General features: G+C 40.9%; 1 protein-coding gene across 3 annotated transcripts in view; it reads right to left on the reverse strand.

Annotated features, from left to right (window-relative positions):
• LOC144365147 (uncharacterized) overlaps positions 1–19798 on the reverse strand; it is a 535192-nt gene extending 515394 nt beyond the window's left edge. For 2 of the 3 annotated variants that reach the window (XR_013423366.1, XR_013423367.1), the window contains exons 1-2: positions 19354–19796; positions 17093–17215 (exon numbers count right to left, since the gene is read on the reverse strand). Coding sequence is in view for 1 of the 3 variants with exons in the window: in XM_078015994.1 (XP_077872120.1) it covers positions 17093–17163 (71 nt within the window). In the remaining 2 variants the exon portion in view is untranslated. Of the gene's footprint in view, positions 1–17092; positions 17216–19353 lie in introns of all 3 variants that reach the window. The other variant, XM_078015994.1, reaches the window with a different exon arrangement.
• Positions 19799–25849: the final 6051 nt, after the last annotated feature.

Genomic DNA, 25849 nt, shown 5'->3' on the forward strand with positions numbered 1-25849 from the left:
CCCCCTCTCCCAAGAGCCAGGGAGAGCTCATGCCTTTTTCTCATATGCAACTGACTGGCTGCCTCTTGCAGATTCACATCTGCTTAGGCAATTTTATCTATATCTTCCATTTTGTGAAAGGCTTAAACAAAATAATTTATGCAAAGGCCTAGGCACAGGGACATAAGATCTTCCACCAATACTATTTCCCTGTCATTCTTAATGAGTTTGACTTCCCTAGCCGTTCAAAGATTATTCCTTCTGAGCAATATCCCTGCAATTCATTTAGTTGGCCCTTTAATTGGGGCCCCACAAATCACCCTGTGGCGCTTCAGATCCAGCGATGATAAGTGGCAGCAAGTGTCAGGAGAATGAAGTCAGCGCACCATCTACCCGAGTCTGTAGAGAGCAACGTTACCCAATAGAGCCACGCATTCCAGACCCTCCCACCAACCTCCTTGGGTCTCCTACTTAACCTTGATGGTTCAATTGAAGCATTTTTCCAAAGTCACTCATGATCTGCTGTTCAGCCAGGCCAAGAATTGCCAGGACTGTCTGCGAGTTTTTGCTTCCTGATTGCCCGAGTCTTTTCTTTAGCCTCTTAGACGTCCACTTTTACAGCACTGTGCAGTTAATTCTGTTTCTGAAGTATCCATTCACATTCCTTGTTAATGTCTCTGATGTCTCATTGTTATGGTTTAGATATCAGGTGTCTCCCAAAGCTCATGTATGAGACAATGCAAGAATTTTCAGAGGTGAAATGATTAAATTATGAGAGGTGCAGTTTCATAAGTGGATTAACCCACTGATGGATTAACTGGTCAGTAACTCTAGGCAGACAGGTTGTGATTGGAGGAGGCAGATCACAAGGAGTTTCACTGTGGAGTACATATTGTCCCCAGTGAGCAGAGCTCTGCTTTCTGGTTGCCATGTCCTGAGCTGCTTCCCTCTGACACTTCCTTTGGCCATGATGCTCTGCTTCATCTTGGGCCCAGAGCTATGGAGTTGGCCAGCCGTGGACTGAACCCCTGAAACCATGAACCAGAATAAGCTTTTCCTCCTGTAAGATTTTCTTGTTGGGTCTTTTGGTCACAGTGACACCAAGCTGACTAATACACTGGTACTACCATTTTATTTTTACCAGTGCTGGGGATTAAATTCTGGGCTTCATGCATTCCTTAGCATTATTTTTGACAATTTCCTGGCCCCTTATTTTTAAGCCACAGAGTCTGCAAACTAATAAGGTAGAAGTAAGAACTATCCCACCTTTTAGAAGTTTCCTGTAAGGAGGAAAATGTAGGAAACCTGCCTGATTTAGGCTGAGTGGGTTTCTGAAGAAGTAGAATACTGCTTCACCATGGTTTCCAGGTCAGCTTAAAGAAATCCTTGTCTGAAGAACAGTCAAAGGGAGCCCAACTGTGTCTGTAGGATTATTAAACAGCAGGAGAAAATGTGTGTCCTGGGGTGCAACTGTGTGGGGTCAGAATTCTGAATTTTATCAGTTAATTAGCTGCGTAACTCTGAGCTGTGCTTCACATTTCTGACCAGTTTCCCCAGATGTAAAATGGAAACAATAGGATTGTTGTGAAATTAAAAGAAATAATGTATCTAAAAGACAGCATAGAGTAAATGCTGAAGAAATTATTGCTATAGTTATTATTATCTTTATTAGTGATAATTCTATTCTCTAGGAAGCATCAGGAGCCCAGGAATAGAAAATGCATGAATAAACATGGAGGCAGGACTTGGTGAGCATCGATAGCCTCTGCCCCTGTGGCCACTGGCAGAGCGACACAGAGCTCCTGCCTCAGGCTTAGCGGGCCCTGCCCATGCCTCTTTGCCTTTCCGCCTCCCTCTTCTCCTCTCTTTTGTTGCCTGAAGATGCTGCTGGAACATTAGATGAACTGCTGGCTGCTCACTGGGAAGAAACAGAGCTCATTTTGTCCCTCTTTAATATAAATTATTTTAAAAATTGAAAATTCTAGGATGCAGTCTAAGCTAGTAAGAGCAGTTGGGGTGGGGAGGAGAGAGAAGGAGGCACTTGGGAGTAGATTTTTCATTTCTCATTGTATTTAATTTTTATGTATTGGGATTATGGGTACATGCCTTCTTTTTGTATTTTTTTCAGTATTCAAATATTTTACCCTAATTCGTGCTTTTGAAGACTTATCAAATGAAAAATAAAGATATCATTCCAATTCACTTAATTTTTCTCTGATTCAGTAATCCCACAGCTGCAATGCTTGCTTTGTTTAGGTTCTTTATGACAGACATCCCAGTGTCCATCTTTAAATCTTGCAAGATGATGCGAGAAAAGCAGAGAGGGAATCTGAAGGGAGCAGAACTTGTGATCCTCAGATGAAGAAAAGTGGACCCAGCCAGAGTCAGAAGCAGGAAGTCAGTGAATTCCCTCTAATCCACCTGCCTTCCTTCTCTACCACCCTATATTCTAGAAAAATGCCTGCAACCATTCTTTGAGTTTATTTACAGACTTTCTTTTGTAGTTAAGATGTTATTAGAAAAAGATTTACTTTCTCCATTGTTGATTCATGGGCTTACCTGTTAATGCTGGATGTTAGATACACGTATGTAAACCAACACAGGGTTCTTTGTGTTATCATTATGAACACACTGATGGATTTGGGGATCCCACTGCTAAGGCACAGGGATTGCCTCTGCAAATAGTGTTCTGTGTATTCTTAAGTTCAGATGTAAGATAAGCTCCTGTAGGCCTTGGTTTACCCTAATCCATATGTGGTCAGACTTCCTGCCAAACATTGCCACACAAACACACATTTCTCTGTATTACAAATTTATTTCCAACTAAATGCTTAGCATTGTCGCATTTTAATAAAAGAATCCAAACAATAAGAAATGGGAAACTTTTTGGAGGGCAATTTGGCAATACCTACAGACATTTATTCTACTTCAATGATTTTGCAGAATATATACATGCACCTATATATCATAACGTTGTTTGTAACAAAAACCGCAGAAACAACATAAATCTATATTTAGAGGGTGGGATCAATAAATTATTATACATTCATAAAATAGAATGCATGAAGTCATTAAAAGAAGGAGCTACCTCTAAACACTGACAAAGAAGATGTCTGAGACACACCGTTAAAGGGAGAACAAGTCCATTGCATGTATGAGAAGCTTATCTGCACAAACAGAAAAATAATTTATTTACATGCTTTTTATAGCAAATTTTCACCATAGGCTTGTGATATTCCAGGCAATGTTAAAAGCTCTTTGTTGGCTCATTTAATCCTCATGACAACCTCCAAGGCAGGTACTATAACTGTCCTCGTGTTGCAGATAAAGAATAAAGTTGCAGAGAGCCTGGGGTGACAAGCTGAGAGCACACGATGGTTACAGCTGAGATTCTGACCCAGCGTCTCCTTACCCAGGGCCACATGCCCCTGTCTCCAGTACTGCTATAAATTTTTAAAAAACAAAGAGCTATTGATTTTTTTTTAATTTTGTTTGGTTTGGTGTCAGGGATTGAACTCAAGGGCACTCAACCACTGAGCCACATCCCCAGCCCCAGCTATTGCTTTTATTTAAAATTTTTAAAAACTAGATTTTAATCCCCTTTGAGGCATACCAGTTGTTGTCCTAAGACATAAAAACATGTGTGGCTTTAGGGTTCAGGTTTTGAGGATAGAATTCAGAAATGTGAGCAGGTGGCTTGGCTTTAAGGTATAGGAAAAGCAGAATTTGTTACAATTTGATGCTTTCTGATATCTAACTCAGGAGGAAAAGCTGGTTATAGAGATTTAATTTTTAGATATGCTTCTCTGAGATCCTCAGAGAGGAGCAGGAGTGCAGGTGTTAAGCACTGTCTAGCTAGACTTCCCTTCCGTGAGGGGGTCAGGAAGTGGACTGGGAGAAGTGGGAATTCATACTGGCTGCAGATACCCAGGAGTCATGGGGATCTTGGGAATCTTGCAGCCAAAGCCCTTCCCTAAGTGGACACTTAAACTGTTGGAGGTGAAAATTTACCTCCTATTGGTGCCTTTTGCATTCATAAGCCATAAGGACATTGGTATAGTTTAGATGTTAGGTGTCCTCCAAAAAGCTCACGTGTGACACAATGCAAGAATGTTCAAAGGTGAAATGATTGGGTTATGAGAGCCTTAACTCAATCAGTAAATTAATTCCCTGACGGGGATTAGCTGAGTGGAAACTGTAGGCTGGTAGGGTGTGGCTGGAGGAGATGGGTCATTGGGGGCATGACTTCAGGGTTTATATTTTGTATCTAATGAGTGAGTCTCTCTGCTTCCTGGTTCCATGTCCTGAGCCACTTCCCTCCACCACACTCTTTGCCATGACGTTCTGCCTCACCTTGAGCCCTGAGGAGCTGGCCATCTATGTATGCACTGAGACCTCTGGAATCATGGGCTCCAAATAAACTTTTCCTCCTAAATTTGTTCTTGTCCACTTAACTAATGATGCCACTTCATTAGAAGTACTAAGAGGTGTGTGGGAGGATTTGGAGAACAAAGAAGAAAATCTACTTAGCTGTAAAATAGAAAGGCACATTCTGGATCTGACTGAAGAAGGGGAATTTCAACCCCAAATCACATGTATAGGACCAAACAAGAGGCCAAGAGTGGGGCAGGGAATCCCAAGCACATTCTGATGGGGACAGTGCCTGTGACAGTCAGGAACTTTGAATGCAAATAACAAGAACCAGCCCAAGGTAGCTTAAGGAAAAGACAGTGGGTGCTGCACCACCAAGACAGATGGGTGTCTCACGGAAGCCAGTGACAGTTCGCAGCCAGACAAGAGCAGAAGTGGAAGCTGGAAATCCAGCAGGCACCCTGGGAGCAGAATTCTCAGACCTGCCAAAATTCCAGTCAGTACATATTCTTCACCCACCTACACTGCAGAAGGAAGCGGAGTCTCTATTTGGTCATCTTCCCCAAGCTTTTATCATTGGCTTTTAAAAATCAAGAGACAGTTCCAACATCTACAGCCAGTCAGCGGTGTCCTTGGCTCCCTGGATTATTTTGCAATCTGCTGCTCACACCTCTTAGCCTTCTTGACAGGAGGAAAGAGAGATAGCATTTCCTTTTCTCTGTGAGATGCCAACTTCTTTCCCCTTCTCATTTCTATCTTACTTCTTTTTTCTTCTATGACATTTCTTTGGCTGGCCAGAAAGTCACTTATAGTCTCTTCGTGGCACCTCTTGCCCCTTCCCCCAGCCACATTCCTCCCCCACGGTGGTACATTTCTGTAATTGTTAATTGATTTCTTGGAATGGGATCCTCATCTGCTTTTCAGCATGACTATACATGCCATACAGCTTCTGAACTACACTACGGAGAGCAGGGTCCAGAAACCTTGGGCTGCAGATCTCAATATAAGTTTCCTAATTTTTAAAGGAGGGCCTGCCTGAGTTTTGTTTCTGTTGAAAGCAGAGCCCAAGAAAAGGATTCAGTGAGTAGCTTCCTTGGAAGGTAGATGCCAGGAAAGAGGGAGTATAGCAGAAAACAAGAAAAAAAATCAATGTAAGGGTTACGGAGCTCACCTCTATAGGAAATGGCTCCATTCTGCTGTAAACCTCTGGAACAGATTCAGATTCTTCCCAGAATTACCAATTGGAAGTAGCCACAGACTCCAGTTCCCTTTTGTTTAAAGGTTGTCCCCAGGGCTCTGTGCCTGTCTCCAATTCCTAGCTGTTCCTGTACAAGAGGTAAGAGCTCCTGCAATTTTGAAGAAGGCCTATGAGGTAGGATGGTGGGTGGTGAAGAGCCAAGCTTAGAGCAAAGTGCTGTCTGCAGTAGAGAAGCCAAAGTTTTTTGGGAACTGTCCACCCCTTCACACTCAAATTCAGCTGTGGGCTGAGGGGCATGTGACACAAAACTCTGCCTAGGATATGCTTTTCATTGCTCAAAATAGTATGTGCAGATGTTTGAGTTTTGTTTTGTTTTTAATCTAGTAAAACATGTAGAGCAAAAAGCAGCAGTCTCCTCCAACCCTCCTCACGGCTAGTCCCATACACCAGAGCCAACCACGTGTAACTAGGAGTCTAATAATTACCTCCAACTACTTCCATTACTTACTTTTTCTCAAAAGACATACATTGTGAACTTATTCATCCACTCAGTACTCTAGATTTCTCACAAAGCTCTGCTATTTGATCCTGACCTGCCTTTCCACCCACGGAAATCTCAAATAAGAAAATGTGAGGAACATGACTCAGAGTGAATGAGCTGTTAGCATGCAAAAGCTCATCAGGATTGCTCTTAGTACCCGGTCCTTCTGTATCAGCAATGGAGACCCCCATCTATGGGAGATGCTTGGAGTCATTTGAGATTTTATTGCCCAGCCTGTAACAACTTCAGGAGGTAGAGACAGCTATGATGATCCAAAGACAGAATCTTCAAGCAGGAAACACACAAATCTATAAATCTAGCTAACAGTACCATGGAAGGGTAAATTGCTTTGAGTAAACAGATTCAAATAAGAATTGAATTTCTGAAAACACTAGGTTCAACACAAAGCAGTAGCTTGAAACATGGCGGACTCCCTGTGATTACTCAGAATTTCTCCTTGCTAAGGTAGCACAGAAGGTATCATTTAATTGTATGATGGAAGTAAAGTGTCTAAGATAGCTATGAATCCTGCATTTGCTGGGACAAACACAATTCCAGATATTCTAACCACATGGCTCCTTGGGACCCTTGTTAGTCCACACACATATGGTGGCATAAGACATTTGCTAATGAAAAGAACTATGAACTTAGCCCTAGAATAAGAGTAAGAGCAGCTGTGGAGTTAACTTGTTGCACATCTGAGCACTGGCACATTAAACTGTGTGCCTGAGCAAATTACTGGACCTTTCTGTGCCTTGGATTACTCATCAGTAAATGAAGGGTAATCATGGAATCCACCTCAAAAGATCATTATAAGTTAAATGAGATAGCATAATGGTTCTCCATCCATGGTGAAATAATACATTTCTAAAATGCACACACTGTTATAGACTAATACTCTTAAAAATACAATGACCAATTATACAACGGTGACAAGTCTCTGGACAAGTACTCTTAGTTTCTGTACTTGGTAACAAATTGTAGCCAGCCAATGCCTGTCTATGGACCACTTGGGGTAACCCTGAAATCACATCTGCAAAGGGCTTACTTAGCAAGGCAGCTGGCATACAGTAAGAGCTCAAAATATGTTGGCTTTTATAATTATTCTTGTGTAATGTGTGTCCATTTTACAGTAAAAGCTTCTATTGATGAGAATCTGTTGAGATGTCAACATCTCAACTGAGCCGGAGAACTGAGCTGCGAGTGCCAAGTTTAAAACAAGGAGCCAAAAGGAAATCAAGAGTGAAGCCTCCAGTCACTTACTGTGATAATAAACGCAAAAGGCTAAAAACCAGAGAAGGTAGCTGGCTTGCCCTAGCCTTATTTCTTCAAGGAACTAGTGCCATGGTTGAGGGTGATAGGGATCTGCACAGAACTGGGGAAGAGAGAGGAGCTCACCACCGAGGGAGCCCAGAACAAAGGCTTCTGCAGTTTGTGGGTATTGAAGCCAGAGGAGAGGGGAGGAAAGCATTTGAAGTGGGGAAAACCCTTTCAAGGCTTCCGATAAGACCACCTCCAAACAGAGGCAGGTAGGCAAGGAAGGAGATCTGCATGAGCACATAGGTGGCCAGGGGGGTCTGAGGACTTGACTTCACCTCCCCTCAGTGAGCTGTGGGAGGGTGGCTTTCCCCTCTGAGACCCTCCAGGTTAAGCCTTTAGAGTTGCCTAATGTCAGGCCTGGAAATCATACTTTTTCTCCGCACTTTGGCCAGAAGCTGGTCTCCTCACATGTGACCAAAGTACCTTCCCCCAAAACAGGTAAAAATTCAAATGACAGACACTCTTTACCGCAATCTTCTTAGAGAAAGATTCCAACTCAGTGAATGACCCGACCCTATTTGAGGAAGTCTTTTGTAACTCAGGAAGTCTTTTGTAGATGAAAAAAAGTAGCAATATTTAGGAATTCCAACTCAAAAACATTCTATGAGTAATCTGAAAAATGAATTATCTTTTTTAAATAAAATGGGATGAGAAGTGACATAACAAACTTGGTTTTTTCCCAAGAAATTCTTCTTAAAAATTATTCTATTAACTACAGTCTTGAGAGTTTCCAGATAGCATTTGAAATTACTTGAGTAGGAAAACATCCAGACAGTCAAAGAGTTCCAATCGGCTGTACCTGGTAAATGAAAAGGGCTTGTTGTACAATGTTCCCTTTAGTTTCCTCTTACAACTGAGACATTCTTTGTAAGGACTTCTCTAAGTTGGACAGAACCCAGAGATATGTGATAAGGACAGTAAGGAACAAAAGTTGGGATTGTTTGTGGGGGTGGGGAGACAACTTGCAAAGGTGGAGAGGTAATAACAGTACTTTCTGGATTAGATGTAATCAGAGAGAAACTAGTCCCATGAATCCAAGTAACAAGTGAACATATAAGCCACACACATGTGCTCACGAATATTTTAATAACAGATGTTTTAATAATAGACATGGTCTTAAATCATGTTGGTATAACAAATATACCATAGACTGACCCCAGTCAACCAACAACAAACTTAAACAACATTTATCTTTCTCAGTGCTGGGGCCTGGGAAGTCGAAGGTGAAGGTGGCTGACCAGAGTTCTCCTGGCTGTAGACGGCTGCCTTGTCCCTGTATCCTCACAGGCAAAGATAGTAATTCTCTCCCCATGTCTTTTCTTATAAAGGCACTAATACCATTCTTGAAGGGCTCTACCATCATAAGCTAAAGAATCCAGATAGACCCCCTCACCTCTAAATACCATCAGAATGGGGATTAGGACTTCAACATGAGAATCTAGAGAAGAGAAAATCATTCAGTCCATAGCAGACCACCTGATCAGAAAACCAAACAGCTGCAGTTCCATGGATTTTATAATGATAACAATGAGGATGGATAGATTTAAGTATGAACACAAAAGTGAGACCAAAGTTTTATTAACTTTATTCATTCACAGTACATAACACTTATCAGGTCAATGACGCTAGTGGCACTGAAAGAAAGAAACTGATCAAGGAAAATGGAGACTCTGTTGAATAAGCATATGCCTAGATTTTGAGTCCAGATTTGTTTCATTAGATAATTATCAATTTGTAGCTCAATTTGTGTTTAACTTGAATCATGGAATTTTCTTAAAAAAGAAAATTAGGTAGAAGCAAATAGTGCCCAAATTTTAGACATATAAATTCCATAACAGTTTTGGAAATCTATAGACCTTTAACACTATAGAAATTCCCTATTACCTTGGAAGGCTAAATATCTTTCAATTCAATCAATTCCCTTCAAAACCAAGCTAAACTAGGAGGACATATTCTTAGGAATCTATCACATCCTGAGGTCTGCACTGGAAAGACTGTTCTGGAAACTTGATGTATAATTCATACTCAAGGATCTGTGAATTTCTTTTGAAATTGTGTCTTCATTTTCATAAAATAGCTCTGGAATTCCACAAAACATGTGATTCTATTGAGTTCAGGATGGTTCAGCAAAAAGAAAAGAGATTAGTTTCCAATTATCATATGCTTAAAGCATATGTGAACCAGAGAGGATGCTGTCAATAGCCAAGCACAGAAAACCCAGCTCTCTCGAACACTGCTTATGACTTACTGGTGCAGAGTTCACTAGCACAGATCTCAGGATGTTCAAGACTTCAGCTCAATATCTCTGCACTTCTCCCATCTCACCTCTATGTAAGTCCCTTTAGGGTGGCTGCCCAATGTGACAAATTCAAGCTTTATCCATATGCCTTCTTGTCCAAAAAGAAACATTTCCTGTATCCCAGAATTCCCTGCAATTTTTCCATGCATTACATTGATTAGACAACCTCTAAATCAATCCCTTGGCCTAAGGGAACGTCATGCACTTAATGGCTTGGAACTGGGTCCTGAAGCAATCACTGTGAAGCAGGCAAGACTTGGATTTCTAACATTTGCCAATTGTCATGGTGTAAACATTTCCTTGACAGCCTATAAAGTGAGAAAAGGGGGAAATGGGAAGAATGCCAGAGACATTGTCAAGAAACAGGGAAGGAAGAAATAACAGAACACATTTTTAAGGCACTGAGTAAAAACGAATGCTTTTTCCTGACTTAAGTTAACAAAATGGCTAAAATGGTAAAGGCTGGGATAACAGATACTATGTATGTACAGTTGTCATTTCTTGTGGTAGGATTATGAGTAATCTTTGAATTTTTAAATAGATATATATCTGAATAAACTATTATAATAGGGAATGATATTTTCATAATAATATTTACCAAAACAAAGGCAAAGCACAACTACAACACATACCGGCACTCCTATTGCAGAGTTCTCTATTTAATTTTGTATAATCAATCAGCAAGCACTCCTCTCAGGCAAAGGAATAGAATGAAACTATTTAGTAAAGGAAATAGCTGCTTTCCACATTATAAGCTTGCTTCTTCTGGAATATCAAGTATTTATTGATCACCCTCCACCTACCATTATAAGTTTTCATTAATTGTTTCCAAAATAATTTTGTTGACTTTCATCTTTTTAATAATATTCCATAATTCTAATTGAAATAAATCAGCAAATGAGCACATGTTTTACAGATCAACCATTTTATTCAACTGTATTGCATACTTAGGACTACAAGTCATTAAAAAAATGAAAAAAAAATTATGAAGTCGGCAGACCAGAAAAACTAGCTATTAATTATGTAAGGAACTTAAATTATCAAAAACTAAGTAGTTCTCCTTGCTTTAAAAACAATTTATAATATATGAGTGGCAGAGGAAATGAAAAAAGATAGAAATTCATCTTTCTTCATCTGCCCCTCATTCATAAAACTTTCTGTTAATTTCAAAATGCAAAGTATGAAAAATTAATGAGATTTTTCCCCTGAAGCATATCCCTCTACACCCAAATCTATTTAAATGAGAAATTCTCCAACATGGTGCTCATATTTTCAATCATTCTTGCAAAATAATTGTATAGCCCCTGAACAACAATTTCAAAAGATAAAGAAATATATTTAATAATATCTTAAATATATTTAATTTATTTAAATAATTTAATATATTTAAATTCAATCTGCATATTTTTTCCTTCTTGATTTTTATCTTGATTGCTTCAGATGAAATGTTTTGTCTATTCAAGTGTATGCACTTATTTTTGTACCTAGCAAAAGAGCATATTGGTTTGTCACTTCGGAAAAGCAGCACTCCAGGACCACTATACTGGAGTTCTTGTGTCACAGCATGTACATTTGAAGGCCCTACCAAGGGACCTTAAGAGTAGAAGATGATTTTTCTCCACGGGATCTATCTTCTCTACTTAAGTGAAAAACTCCTTGAGGCAAGGCACCTTTGCATACTAATGGACCTATAATATATTTTAGTGAATATTTACTAAATAAATGATGGGTAATTAAACAAAGGTCTGCTTTGCCTGATGTCTCAAATTGGCAGGTACGACTTTAAATTGAATAAAGCAGAGATGTAGAACTAGGTGAAGGACATCCTCACATAGCAGTTTCTCAGGACACACATAATCCATCCATTCCCATAATTTCAGCGTTTCCCTGAGGCTTTACTTTCAAAGTCATGGAAATATGGCTGCTCCATCTTATTTATACTAGCTATTTCCAAATTCACACTGCAGAGAGTCCTCCCAGCAAGCTATTAAAACAAGCATTCAGTGCTCATTAGAACACTGAATCCTAAGTTATGAGTGTCCCTCTGCCAATGACCTCTCCCCTATCCAGCCTATCTTTCCTCCAACCCAGGACTAACAGTCTCAAGATCTGCCCTACCTGTGTCCCCAAGTTTCTCTAGTCACTTAATACGATTCTGCAATTTTTTCATCTGTTTCATCCTAAAACATGGCTCTACCTTCCCATTCAGGTGGAAATAAGACCTGGACCTAGTTATTGACCTGGTGCAATCAGGAGTGGTGGGGTTGAGATCGCAGAGAAGCAACAGGTTCTGCCTCACCCTCAGGAAAGGCTCTGTATCATATCTGGGCAATAGGGAGTCCAAGATGGGTGCTTCTCTCTGCAAAAAGTAGAGAAGCTGCTTCCACCAATGAGGAGGATCCAGAGAAACTGAAGGTGGGAGTGAAGATTACCATCATCCCTCTCAAGTCTTAAGGTCCCCATCTTTTCCTATCATGGTCCTAACTAGAACACCGAGACCTACTAACGTGCTGCAGTGTTTTACCTTTTTGCCATTCTGACAATTAAATTCTATGCCTGATTTTCAGCAGTGTTTCTGATAGCTATGAGAAATGACTCCTTCATAAACCAGAGTATTCCTAATACTTAGCCATAAAAAAGAATGACTTTATTTTTTTGCCAGTAAATGGATGGATCTGAAGATTATCATGCTAAGAGAAATAAGCCAGTCCCCCAAAACCAAAGGCTGAATGTTCTCTCTGATATGCAGATGCTAACGCACAATAGGGGAAGAGGGAAGAACAGAAGTCCATTGGATTAGACAAAGGGAATGAAGGGAAGGGAACAGGGAAGGGAATGGGAAAGACAGTAGATATGTTATATAATTATTTCACTGTAGTGCAGCCAAGGATGAATCCATTAGTTCTCTGATCTGATCCATTCCTCCCTCGTTGCTCATGCCTGACACCTCTGCACTTTGACCAAACATTTCCACGAGAAACAAAGGAGGTCCCACCCACACCTGCCCGTAGCTTTGTTCTCTCTCCTGTGTATCCCTCCCACTGCTTATTATCTAAAGGATCTTAGTCAGCTTGGAGCTGACATTCTCACTAATCCCCACATCTGGACTGACCAAGCTTTGTAGACTAGCATGGCTCCACAAGTTTACCCCAAATTCAACTCTATTAAAAGATTTCTCTGTTTAGCTGGAATGTGATTTGGGTTAGAGATTCAGAGTATAATATTATACCAACAAAGCTATCTCCTCTTTATGACCTAGACGGGGCCATCACTCCCACCATGTTCTATGAGTTAGAAGTGAATCTCCAAGTACAGCTCATATTCACATTCACATGGAGCAAATGAGACTTCACCTTCTACCTGGAGGAAGGGCAAAGAACAGAAAATCACCCCTGGCTTTATCCTGGAAAGGCTCCAGCATATTCACATAGCAGAAGCCCAAACTGCTACTTCTTTAGAATTGTGACCATCACTTTCTTGTGCAAAGCTGTACATACAGTACATTCCAAATGTTTGCTAGATAAACTATTAAAAGAAAAGGATGTTCTCTTCATGGTCCCCTGCCCTTCAGGTATTTCAGTCATCACTAGAACCACGTATTCACTCATATCAAAGGTCTCAACTGACCTAACGTGGAAAACTGTCAGCTGAATAACTGAAGCAAAATGACCTCTCACTAAAGTTATTTACAAAGATGAGGCAGAAATTTTTGCCAGTAGTGAGATTTCTTTTTTTTTCCCCCCCTCACCAGAAGTAGCAGATTTCCTCCTAAAGATTTTTCCAAACGCAGTCAACTTCAGATTTCTCCCAGATGGCTCTGAGCCACTGGTCGAAGCAATTTGTCACCGTTCTTGTTGAAAGTTTAAGGCGCTGCTTCAGTCTTAACTAGTCCCAGATGAGCGATGACTTAACAAGCAGTATTGCCTTGTTAGCTTCATACAGGCGATTGCTTGGTAATTTTTGTGGGGCAAGAACTATTTTGTCTCAACCAAAGAGTCAGCAACTCACTTAGAATCCACAGTGAAGCATGCATCAAGCAGAAGCAACCAAATCTATAAATCAATAGAGCCTGAGATCAAAAACAAGATTTCCCTCACCTTTCCAGAGGAAGATAAGCATATTCCTAAATACATTTTAAAAGAAAGGAAGGAAGAGAGAAAAAAGCTTGGGTAAAGAGGCTTTCATTCACCCCTCTTTCCCAGGATTAACCAAAAAAAATTTTGCTGTTTTAATAAGTCAATATGTTCTCAAAAAGAAAAGAACCTGAAGCATAATTCATTCAGTTTGGATCATCTAGTTACACCCTGTGTTCAAAGTGACTCTCAAGCAATAGTAAGCCTTTTATTATAAATGGCAATGGTTCAAGAATATAATTCAGCCTTTATTTTGTTTTAATTCAGCCTTTTTGAAGAGACTCTTTTTTCCCCCTACCATAAATTCATCCTTTTCTAACTTAAGAAATACCATTTTAATTATAGAGGAAGTGACTGTGAAAAGTCAAGCTTTGCCTATTTTTGTAAACTAAAACCTCTTCAGACAGAAATTACCAGTGTGGCCCACATGTGCTATGCTAACAATAGACCAGGACTAGCAGCAAGAAAGGGGCATCACTGAGACAAAAATATAGAGCACAGATGTTAGTGGTACCCAAGAGAAAGCAAATTGCATCTGCCCTTTCCCCCTTACAACTCACATTGCTGCAAAAGTTATAAGAGAAGTACTAATCTTTAGTTATTACCATTTAAAATGGGTACATGACACATTAGGGTATTTACTTGCAGGATATAAGATGCACTATTATATAACACGCTAAAACATTGCCGGACCGACAAATGGCTAACCCTGGCTCTTTTAAACTACACCTAATACCTGAGCCATTACAGCCCTAATAGAATGTATATGTGTTCATGCCCAGAGGCTGAAATAGATGCAGATAGATTCCAAGGCCTGTGAGACAGGGCAAGAGTGGAGCAGGGGTTTGCATTGGATGAGATACTTGTTTAACAGAAGTTCCCAAGGATGAGAATGGCCAGTGATCTGCCCTGGGCTCGATACTAGCTGGACAAGGTAGAAAAGGCAGTGGGACTAGGAACACCAGCTAGCCCTCTTTTCAACCACAGCCCTCACAGGCTTGGAGAAGCTGTACATGGGGCTGGGGTATCTGAGAACATCCATCTTTATACTTCTAACTTCTTACATGTGCTTCGTCATTCTGCCACTACAAAGATTTCTATCTGGGACCACACAAAATTGCCATCCCCAGAGGTCTTTAAGAATGAGAAAAACACCCATCAGTCAAAGAGAAGTAGAGGTGACAAGATGAATTCACAGAGCCCTCCAGGTTTCTGCTTTCCAATAGCTACCAAATGGAATTACCACCACCCCCCATCCACCCACCACACTGGCACATCTGCTTTATAATCCAAAGCCATCCTGGCTTCAATAAAACTGCAGTATTGATTTCACCCAAGTAAAAAGTAAAGTAACCAAAGGGCACCGCAGCAAAGGACAACGTGAAGAATTAGAACCAGCAAACTCCAAAATTAAGTGATGAAGATTCAGGGATTCTTAGATGATCAGTGTGAGATTGTGTTCAGAATTTATTCATCCTGTGGTCACTAGCCATGGGCCAGAAACCCCTGGGGTATGAGACATGAGAATGGAATTCACTTATGATCTTGAGGACCATCATTATACACTGTGTGTTACTGCTATGGCTGGAATATGATCTGACCCCCTGAAGGAGCTCAAACCCCAAAGTTACACGTTAATGGTATTAAGAAAGTAGAGATTTAATCCAACTATGGTGTTTAGACGTGGGGCCTTTGGAAAGTGATTAAGTTATTGTGGCAGAATCCCTCTGAGTGAATCCTGGTGGGTTTACAAGGAGAGGGAATACACATTGATAGAGACAGAGGTGCACTCAGACACTCACACTCCATCCTACCATGTTAGGATTCTGCCAGAAGAAGACTCTCACTAGAGGCCAAGCCAATGGTACCTGTCCAATTTTGGACTTTGAACCTCCAGAATCATGAGCCAAAATAAACCTCCCTTCTTTATAAAGTTATCCTGCCTCGGATGTTTCATCAGAGTAATCAAAGACCGACTAATACAGCATCTTACCATAACACAGAGCAAATGCTGGAGGTTCATGAAGAAAGAGACCAATAACTATCGAAGAGGCTTTATAGAAGAAGTGGCCACTGGCATAGCTTTCAGCAATGGAATGGAAATTCCAACAGGATGAATGGCCAATCCAGGAAGAAGGGTTGACAGGTGAGAAGTCTTTTAGAGTTAAAAAGTCCTTCACAAAGAATTTTGGTCTCCCTGCAAAGGGTTGGGAGGTGTCAGCCTAGAAAGACCAGCTGCCTTCCTGAAAGTGGTCAGATTTAAAATAAGAGCAAATCCCTGGACCCTCAAATATTACATTTCAGAAACACACTCAAGAGACGAAAGTAATGACTTCTCTTCTCCTTTAGCATCCCGGGTCAGCAGTGTTTGGGGTAATTTGCCTTTGTACTCAATGAAAACCTAAAAATTAGCATTTATACTTGTACAAGTGAAAGGCTAATATTTGGTTTTTCTATCATTCATAAGTGGTGGATAGTTGGACTAATTGTGTGAATTTAAAATCTTAGAGTAAATATGGTTAATATAGGCAATCTTGCTTCACAAAAACCACTTTGAATGAATGTTTTCTGTTGGCTTTTTGAGGATTCTACCTCCTTGCCAATCCTGGGAAAGGTGAGTAATCGCAAGCCCAAGTTGGCAGAGCCATCATATTCGACAGAAGCCCTTCCTACCACCAATGGGGGACATTAGAACCTCCAACTGATCAGCAAGTAAAAAGCGCGAGAAAGCAGGTCACCTCTGTACAACATCACAAGTCTCTCTTCTTTACTATCATACTTTTCTTAAGTGAACAAAAGCATGTGTCTTGAATTTGAGTAGAATCTGGAACAACTTCATGATATTAATAAAATTTGAAATATGATCCTAGGTGGAATCCCAAACCAGAGGGGTGAAGACATGAAATACTTCCTGGGTCAATTGGAGAAAGGTAACTAAGTAATAAATTAAACCTATATTGATGTTAAATGTCCTGATTTGGGTAGCTCTACCATGGCTGTGTAAGAAAATATCCTTATTCTTAGTAAATACATGCTGAAGAATTTAGAAGCAAGTGGTATGGTTTTTGTAACATTCCCAAATTGTTTGGAAAAATAATCCATAGATGGAAAGAATAAGAAAATGATCACATCGAATGTAGCAAAATATTAGTCACTGACAAATCTAGATAAAGGGTAAACAGGAGTTCCCACTAGAGTTAGAACATCTCTCTAAGCCTGGAATTCCACGATGAAATTTAAAGAGATGTTACCTGTGCCTCTCAAGAGGACTGAGCAACCGATTTCCTGCTTCTTGTATTCCTTCCACCTGCCCAATTTCCATGTGATTGTAGTTGTTGTTCTGGGAGCAATTATGCCAGGCACATGCTGGGACTCTGTGAAAAATGACAATTAGTACCAAAACCCCCGTCCTCAGCCAGGTACAGTGGCGCTCGTCTGTAATTCCAGTGGCTCTGGAGGCTGAGGCAGGAGGATCCTAAGTTCAAGTGAGGTGCTAAGCAACTCAGTGAGACCCTGTCTCTAAATAAAATACAAAATGTGGCTCAGTGGTTGAGTGCTCCCGAGTTCAATCCCTGGTACAAAAAAAAGAAAAAAAAAACAAAACTGAATCACAGTTTCGCCATAAGCCAGGAAATCTACATATGCACATTCAGCTGGGCTGTGAGGGCCAGAGAGAGGTTAGGATTCTGCTTTCCTTGGCCCCTGGGGCAGGGGTGTGGGGGTGGGGGGCAGAGGGGCAGCTTCTCAGTTTCCATTCTCAGCAAGAGGATGAGGAAGCTGGAATGAAGGAAATGCAGGTTACTAGGAAATTAAAAAGGAAAGAACCAATTTGGGGCTTTTAACTTCAAAGGGCCCCATTACAATGAGAGGGACACCCTGTAAACAGGAATTAAACATGCCAGGAAGGGCGGAAGAGCAGGGGAGAAGGCACTGAGGCTGCCGAGACCATAGGTGGCTTCCCATAGTGAAGGGGAGTCAGTCATGAGGACAGGTAGGACTCTGACAGCAGAACACTGGGGTGTAGGACAAGGGACACAGGCACGAGTGGAAGTGTGGTGAGAAGGTGATCTCCAATGTCAGGAGGACAAGGTGGGTTCCCTCTGAGTGAGGACTCTGACAGGTAGGGGTGGGAAATAATGCCAGAAAGAAAAAGCGGGGTCAGAGGCCGAGAGGCCTTCAATGATCAGTGTTTTTAATTTTATTCTAAACAATAAATGTGCTAAATCTGGGGGGAAGCTCTTGCTTCCTTTTGAGACTGGGAACCATGTCTTGAGCATCCTTTGTGGAATCTTACGTCATACACGGTTGACGTTGAATGGGTTAAAACAAACCATCCTGATGTGTGGACTATTCTGAATTAAAGGTGCTTGAAAACCAGAGGTTCGTTACGGCTTGGATACAAGGTGTCCCCCTAAAGCTCCTGTGTTCATGCAGGAATGTTCAGAGGTAAAATTGGATGGTGAGAGGTGTACCCCAGTACGTCCATCCTAGTTTAAATGGACTGGGTGAGGTAACTGAGCAGGAGTGGGTGGAGGAGGAGATGGGTCACTGGGGACATGCCCTGAAGGGGCTCATTTTCCCTGGGATCCCTTCCACTTTGTCTCTCTTTGCTTCCTGACTGCCGTATCCTCCTCTGCTTTCCTCTGCCACACTCTTCCACCATGATGTTCTGCCTCACCTCGGGCCCAGAGGAACAGAGTGGCCAGCCATGAACTCCATCTCTGAAAACATGAGCCAAAGTAAGCTTCCCATCCTGTAAGTTGTTCTTGTCAGGTACTTCGGTTACAATAATGCAAAGTTGACTAACAAAAGGTATAAGAGATTCTGACCTCTCTTCTGTTCCATAAAAGCAGGAGATGAAATTCCCACATGAAAGTCACTTTCTCGATACTAGATGGCAAAGCAACATCCTTCCTTAAACTTAGATTGAGAAGTCAGGACTAAATGAATTCTGTGCAGACCTTGTTAAAAAGAGCCCTTATCTTTTAGGACTCCCCACATGATTAAGCTGCTTTTTCACCATTCACTGTTCTTCGTCCAACCAAGAATATGAATAACTAACTCAAACTGCTTCCTTGGCTCTTCATTTCCTTATGAGGGCTCCTGTGCCATGTAAAATTTGTATCAAATAGACTTTCTCCTGTTAATCTGCCTTATGTCAATTTAATTCTCAGGCCCAGCCAGAATTTACAGAGGATGGAGATTAAGCTTTGTTCTCTGTACAACACTGACCAAAAGGAGGGATACAATTCGTTTGTAAGACTAGACATTAATAACCTCATGCAACTTTATTCAAACTCAAATCTCAGAGATACAAGTTGTCAGAAAATGAAATCAATTTTGAGAGAGGGGAAAAGAATTGGGCACCATCCATGTATCAAATATTTTACACATCCTATCTTATATTTAGCCCCCACAGCCCCCCACATTTAACTAATTGAACAGCCCCCAAAATTATAGTTGATGAGTTAGGTTTCTTTGATTTCAAGCAACAAAATTGAGATATATTTACCTTGAACAGTAGGGTGAGGAATAACATAACAACTGAAGGGAAAGTTGGGGAACCAGAATCAGAAACTTCAAAAATGAACCAAGGCAGTGGCTGCTGAGATGAATCGCACCAGTGGTTTTTAATCTCTTGGTCACTTTGCCCAATACACGAGTTCTAGGCAGAAATCATTCACAGAGAAGCTTTGCTGAGGAAAGGCACGCACCCCAATTGATATTCTCCTCATACTGTTTCCACAGAGCAATGAAGATAGAATATGTTTCTAGAAGCTATAGCAGCCATAGAAACGAGCCGCTCAGATCTCCTTCTACAAGGACATGGTTGATGGGCAGCATCACCTGCTGCCCTCTGAACTCACATCTCTTTCCCTCCAAAGCCATACATCTAACAGCTTCCTCCAGCTGGTGTCTGAGCACAGTAGGGCACTCAGCAAGGACTAAGGCAGGGTCATTCCAGTGTGGTGAAACATGGTCCTACACAAGGAACCTTTGTTCTAAAGGTTAGGTTTCCCCCAGAAACTTGCAGTTTAAGACAATCCCCTTTCCCTGCCTTTCTCCAGGTGTCAGACCTGCATGGGATCTGGAGATCTGCTCCCTCCCCCAGAAAAGCTCTGTACATTTAATCCTGTGTCAACATCTTCTTCTCAACAGATCAGATCTAAGGCAGGAGCAAAACCAAAAGTTTGAATTCTTCAACCTCAAATCTATGTTCTTCCCACTGTGCTCAACAGGACTGGTGTGGTCAGGAAAAGGTGGTTACCCTAACAATCACAATGAGTAAGACCCCATTTTCTCTTAGGTGTCAAACAGAGACTAGCCTTATCCATAACCCCCAAAAAAGCTGAAAATGAAAATCTTTTTTAAAACTCAAGTAAGGGGTAATTTTAATTACTTCCCAAATTATTTGACTCTAGGTATTTCTTTCAAGTACCAACTTCCACTGGTGTTTCAAACAGCATCATGCCTCTAGTCTCCCGGATGCCTGCGCTATGGCAACTGAGTCTACAGGAGGAAGAGTATGGTATCCCTTCCCAGCTACACACAGATGCAAGAATCAAGTCCACTTGACAACAGGGAAAATCACAAGTATCTGGCAGCCTCCCCCCTGCTGTTACCTGTCAATGTCGAGTTTTTTTTAAAAAAAAAATGTCTTTCAGATCAAGAAAAAAATGTATCTCTAAAAACTCAACCAAACTCCAGTGAGAACCTGGCACCAAGAGACTTCAAAGACACCAGTCAGAAAATCCTACAACTTGTCATATAATTCATCAATGTTTGAAAGACCATAGGGTGAAAAACCTATCTTGTATTAGCCCACTGGGAACTACACTTAAGTGAGACATTTTAATTTGTCAATTCTTTTCACAATGCCCAACCAATAAAAGATGTTTTTATATCACTGTGACTATGCCTTAAGGAAAAATGAACAAAATAAAAATCTAGAGGTACTGGGGGGAAAGTTTCATTGAAATCAAGAACTTTCTATCCATACATTTGTTTTAGCAAATACATATTGAGTACTTCCAAAGAACAGCACTGCATATATTAAAAACTTCTTCCTTCAAAGAATTTATAGTTCAAATAAGGAAGTGGAGAATGGAACTCACATTCATTGGGTGTGTGTGTGTGTGTGTGTGTGTGTGTGTGTGTGTGTGTGTGTCAGTACACATACATGAACATTTCGATAGCAATGAAAAGACAGATGTACTATTCTAAGACATGCAATTAAGAGTAAAACACAAAGTCTATATAGATCTGTGGTTCTCAGAGTAGGATCCTAGGAACAACAGCACTTCATAGAAATGCAAAATTGCCAGAACCACTCTGGTTCTCCCCAATACTGTGAAAATGGGACCCAGAAACCTGTTTTAACAAGTTCTCTGGGTGATTCTGGTGTACATTAAAATCCTTATTTATATCAGTGGTTCTCTGGATTCTAGCCATCTGAGGTGAGACCCTTGAGGAAGGAGCAGTCAGAGAAGTTAGACCTTGGGAAATAGGTAAGAGATAGGGAGACAGACAGGCAGAAAGAGGGAAAGAGAGCGGGGGTGGTGACACATGCCTGTAATCCCAGCAACATCACAACCCTAAGCAACATCACAAGACCCCGTCTCAAAATAAAAAAATAAAAAGAGTTAGGGATGTGGCTCAATCCTTGGTACAAAAAAAAAAAAAAAAAATCAACAGAAAGAGGGAAAGAGGCCCCAGAGGGACCCTCTGCCACCATTTCCCCTGAATCTTAATGGTTCATTTTGATAAGCGCTGACCACATTTTTTTAGTTGAAAGGATGAATTTAAGACACTTTAGACAATTTTATTAATGGATAACTCAGTCTAGTCCTGGTCCCTGATACTTGATCCAATTTAATCTCTCAGTTAAAACAGTTCCTACAGTCCTTAGGTCTTAACAAGATGACATTATTCATTCCTAACTCCATAGACAAAACTCTATTTAGACAGCCCCTTTCGGGCTATTGCTACCTCAGTTATTTTACAAACTCTCTTCAGTACTTATTCTTCCCACTATAAGCAGAAGTGGATTGTAAAAGGAAAAATTCACAAAGTATTGAAAAAATGAGAACATGAATTTTAATCTGTCATCCCATAGAGAATTGTACTTTCTAAAAAATTATTTAAAACTCAGATAGCAGCTTGTTCAACAGTTGCAGCTGCAACTTACCAACCAATCACATAACTGCACTATGTGGAAATATCTAGCCATTTTGCAAACAGTTCTACAGCTCAACAACCTGCCTCCCAAAATGCCTATATTGTGAGAAAATTCCACATTTAATCTGCCGATATCCTACCCTCCTACGCACCCATTTTCTTTCTAGCACTCCTCAGGTCCCCAAATATAATAAGAACAAGTTACAGTTAAACTTCACAGTTAGTCAGGTGCAGTGGCATATGCCTGTAATCCCAGGAACTTGAAAGGCTGAGGCAGGAGCATCACAAGTTTCAGGCGAGCCTCAGCAATTTTTGAGACTATCTCAAAAATTTAAAAATTAACCCAAAAAAAAGGACTGGAGATGTAACTCGGTGGCAAAGCGCCCCTGGGTTCAATCCCCAGGACCAAAAACAAAAATCAGCAAAAATGTATAGTTAAAACTATATGACAGCAACATGTTTTGCATTCCAAGTCACCAAATGAAGTCTAACAGACTTCCCACTCTAAGCAGAGCCCTCCAGAGGCTCTGTTCCTTCATTTATTCAACAATCACTATGAACATGCCTCTTTGGGAAAGGCTGTTTACCATGGACCCTGAGTATCCTGCATGTTCTTTCCCACTGTGCCAGATGGCAAAGCTTGTCTGGATCCTGAATATGCAGTAAAGAAAAGTAGCCACAGGGTAACTATGCTGTAACTGTCTGTCACCTGGAGCTTGTTTCTTGCTACATCGTATCTGATCCAAAGATTCTGGGCCTTTGGCCCTAGATTCCTCTGTTGTGATGTAACCTGTCTGTCTAGACCCATCATGCCCAAGAAGGACTCAGAGGTGGCAGAACAGTCCCACTTTGCCAATGGCTCTGTTTGCTCTACAGTGAGTAACAAACTATGTTGCTTTGATCCCTGAAGTCTTGACTACTTTAGCACCTAGAGAGTGGCAGTAGTTTGCTCCCTGCCTTTTCCTGTGACAGTGGGGTTCTTCCTGACACCTATGATATGTGCAGAACTATCATAGTTACTGTTGCTCTGCATCCCAGCACATAAGGGCCTTGGACTCCAGTGGGCACCACAGGATGAGACTGGATGAGACTTATTTGAGCAAAGTCTCTTTGATGACTCCTATTCTGACATGAAAACCTAGAGAATCTTTTATCAGGTCCTGATGGCTATACCTCCTAAAATTTCCTGAATCTATCCATAGCTCTCCAGCTGTACCACCTGTATGCTTCTCCAGACTGCTACCCTGTCTCACTGGATAGCCGCCTCCTGAGTCTCCACATAAATTTCTGGTTCCCTTCAATCTGCTTTCCACAGTAAAGCAAGAGTGGCCTTTTTGAAACAGAAATTTGCTCATTTCCTTCCATTTTCTTTCCTCCCAAAACAAATCAGACTCAAAGCCACTAGAGATAAAGCAAGGCTAGCATCCAAACCTGAAAGACCTACCAGATGCCACACACCCTACCTACATAGGCAAACAGGGCCCAAACCAACTCCACTCTGAACTCTGACACACTTAGTCTATGGGGTTAAAAAGTGAAATATTCAACAGAAATAGAACCTGCTGAAAAATCTCTAGAGGGAGAAAACGCCTCACGACCCAACAAGAGTCTCTCCAGATATTAGCCATTTCAAACTCTTACCTGTGAGGCTGGACACAGAACCCCATCTTGATTTTCACTTTTTGCCCTTTGCTACTGAATTTGTTTTGTTGTTATTTGTTTTCTGCAGAGCTTTTCTATCACCTTTTAAGTCCCCAGAAAGTAGACAAATTCTACAATAGCAACACTTGTCCCCTGCCCAGTCCCAAACAGATGCTGGAAAACTGAATTCTCATTTGCAGCACATAGTGTACATTCTCAAAGGCTTACTCTTGGGTGATGGGTAGTGAATAAGGCAAGAATGTACCCTCACTTACATTTTTTTTAATTTACTTTTTATTTATATGTAACAGCAGAATGCATTACAATTCTTATTACACATATAGAGCACAATTTTTCATAGCTCTAGTTACATACAAAGTATATTCACATCGATTCGTGTCTTCATACATGTACATCGATTCCTGTCTTCATACATGTACTTTGGATGATAATGATCATCACATTCCACCATCATTTCTAACCCCCTGCCCCCTCCCTTCCCCTCCAACCCCTCAGCCCAATCTAGAGTTTGTCTAATCCTCCCATGCTCCCCCTCCCTATTCCACTATGAATCAGCCTCCTTATATCAGATAAAACATTCAACATTTGGTTTGGGGGGGATTGGCTAATTCACTTAGCATTATCTTCTCTAACTCCATCCATTTACCTGCAAATGCCATGATTTTATTCTTTTATTGCCAAGTAATATTCCATTGTGTATATATGCCACATTTTCCCATTTACATTTTCAAAAAGTGAAAGGTACTACTACATACTTATCAGAATGGCCAAAATCCAGACCACCGACACCACATGTTGACAAGTGTGGAGCAACAGGGAATCCCACTCATGGCCAGTGGGAGTGCAACATGGTACAGCCGCTTTGGCCAACAGCTTGGTAGTTTATTACAACACTAAACATTCTCTTCCCATATGATACAGAAACCAAGTTCCTTAGTATTTATCCAGGGGAGTGAAAACTTACATCCACACAGAAACCTTCACATGATGTTTATAGCAACTCTTTTCATTACTGCCAAAACTTAGAATTAAGATGTCTTTCCCAAGGTGAGTGGGTAAATAAATGGTGATACATCTCCAAATATTGGGATATTATTCAGTACAATGGAAAATGATGAAGCACAGGAGAAACACTTAATTTCATATTACTGAGTGAAGGAAGCTAATATGAAATGGCAACATACTGCATGGCTACAATTACATGACACTCCTGAAAATGTGAGGCTTTGGAGACAATAAAAAAAATCAGTGGTTTCCAGGGGCAAGGGTAGGGATGAATAGGCAAGGTACAGAAGATTAGGGTGCAAATACATTGTATGACACTGTGGTGGTGGAGATATGTCATGATGTGTTCATAGAAACTCATAGAGTGGACAACACTGAGATTGAACCCTAAGGTAACCTAAAGGACTTTGGGTGATATTGACATGGGTTTGTCAATCATAAGAAATGTACCACTCTGTTGGGGAATGTTGATAATGGAGGAGACTCTGCACGTTTGGGGTCAGAGGTGTATAGGAAATCTCTGCTGAGCCTAAAACTGCCCTGAAAATAAACTCCATTTAAAAAATCAAATAAGAGGGGAAAAAATCAAAGGATTATCTGAAGGAATGCATAGGAAACTGAAGACAATGGCTGCCCCACAAGAGTGGCACTGCTGTGCTGGGATAGGAGGATATGTGCAGAACTGTGCCACTCGGGGTTTTCACTGCAAGCCACAAGCAACTCTAGTTGATTTAAGTAAAAAAGAAAGTTTATTAGAAGAGTATATGACAGCATAGATACTACCAGATTCAGACTTGGGAGTCTGAAGAGCCAGAGACAACATCCCAAACCAATACTATTGTCTGCAGTGGAAAGCATGTTTTGCCTCAGAAGGAAGACACTCCCACACAACTGAGTGGTCAAAAAGAATCTCAACATAGCTATTCCACTCCTAGCTTATTATGCAAAAAAACCTCAAAGGAGAGGCTCAGAGATATGTGTACATCAATGCTCATAGTAATAATTTTCACAATATCCAAGAGGTGGAAATGACCCAAGTATCCATCAACAAATGAATGGATATACAAAATGTGGTAGATACATACATTGGAATATTACCCTGCCTTTAAAAAGGAATGAAGGAGTGAAACCTACTACAAATGGATGAACTTTGAAGACATCAC

This window comes from Ictidomys tridecemlineatus, chromosome 6 (assembly GCF_052094955.1).
Source record: "Ictidomys tridecemlineatus isolate mIctTri1 chromosome 6, mIctTri1.hap1, whole genome shotgun sequence".
In the NCBI taxonomy this organism is placed as follows: Eukaryota; Metazoa; Chordata; class Mammalia; order Rodentia; family Sciuridae; genus Ictidomys; species Ictidomys tridecemlineatus.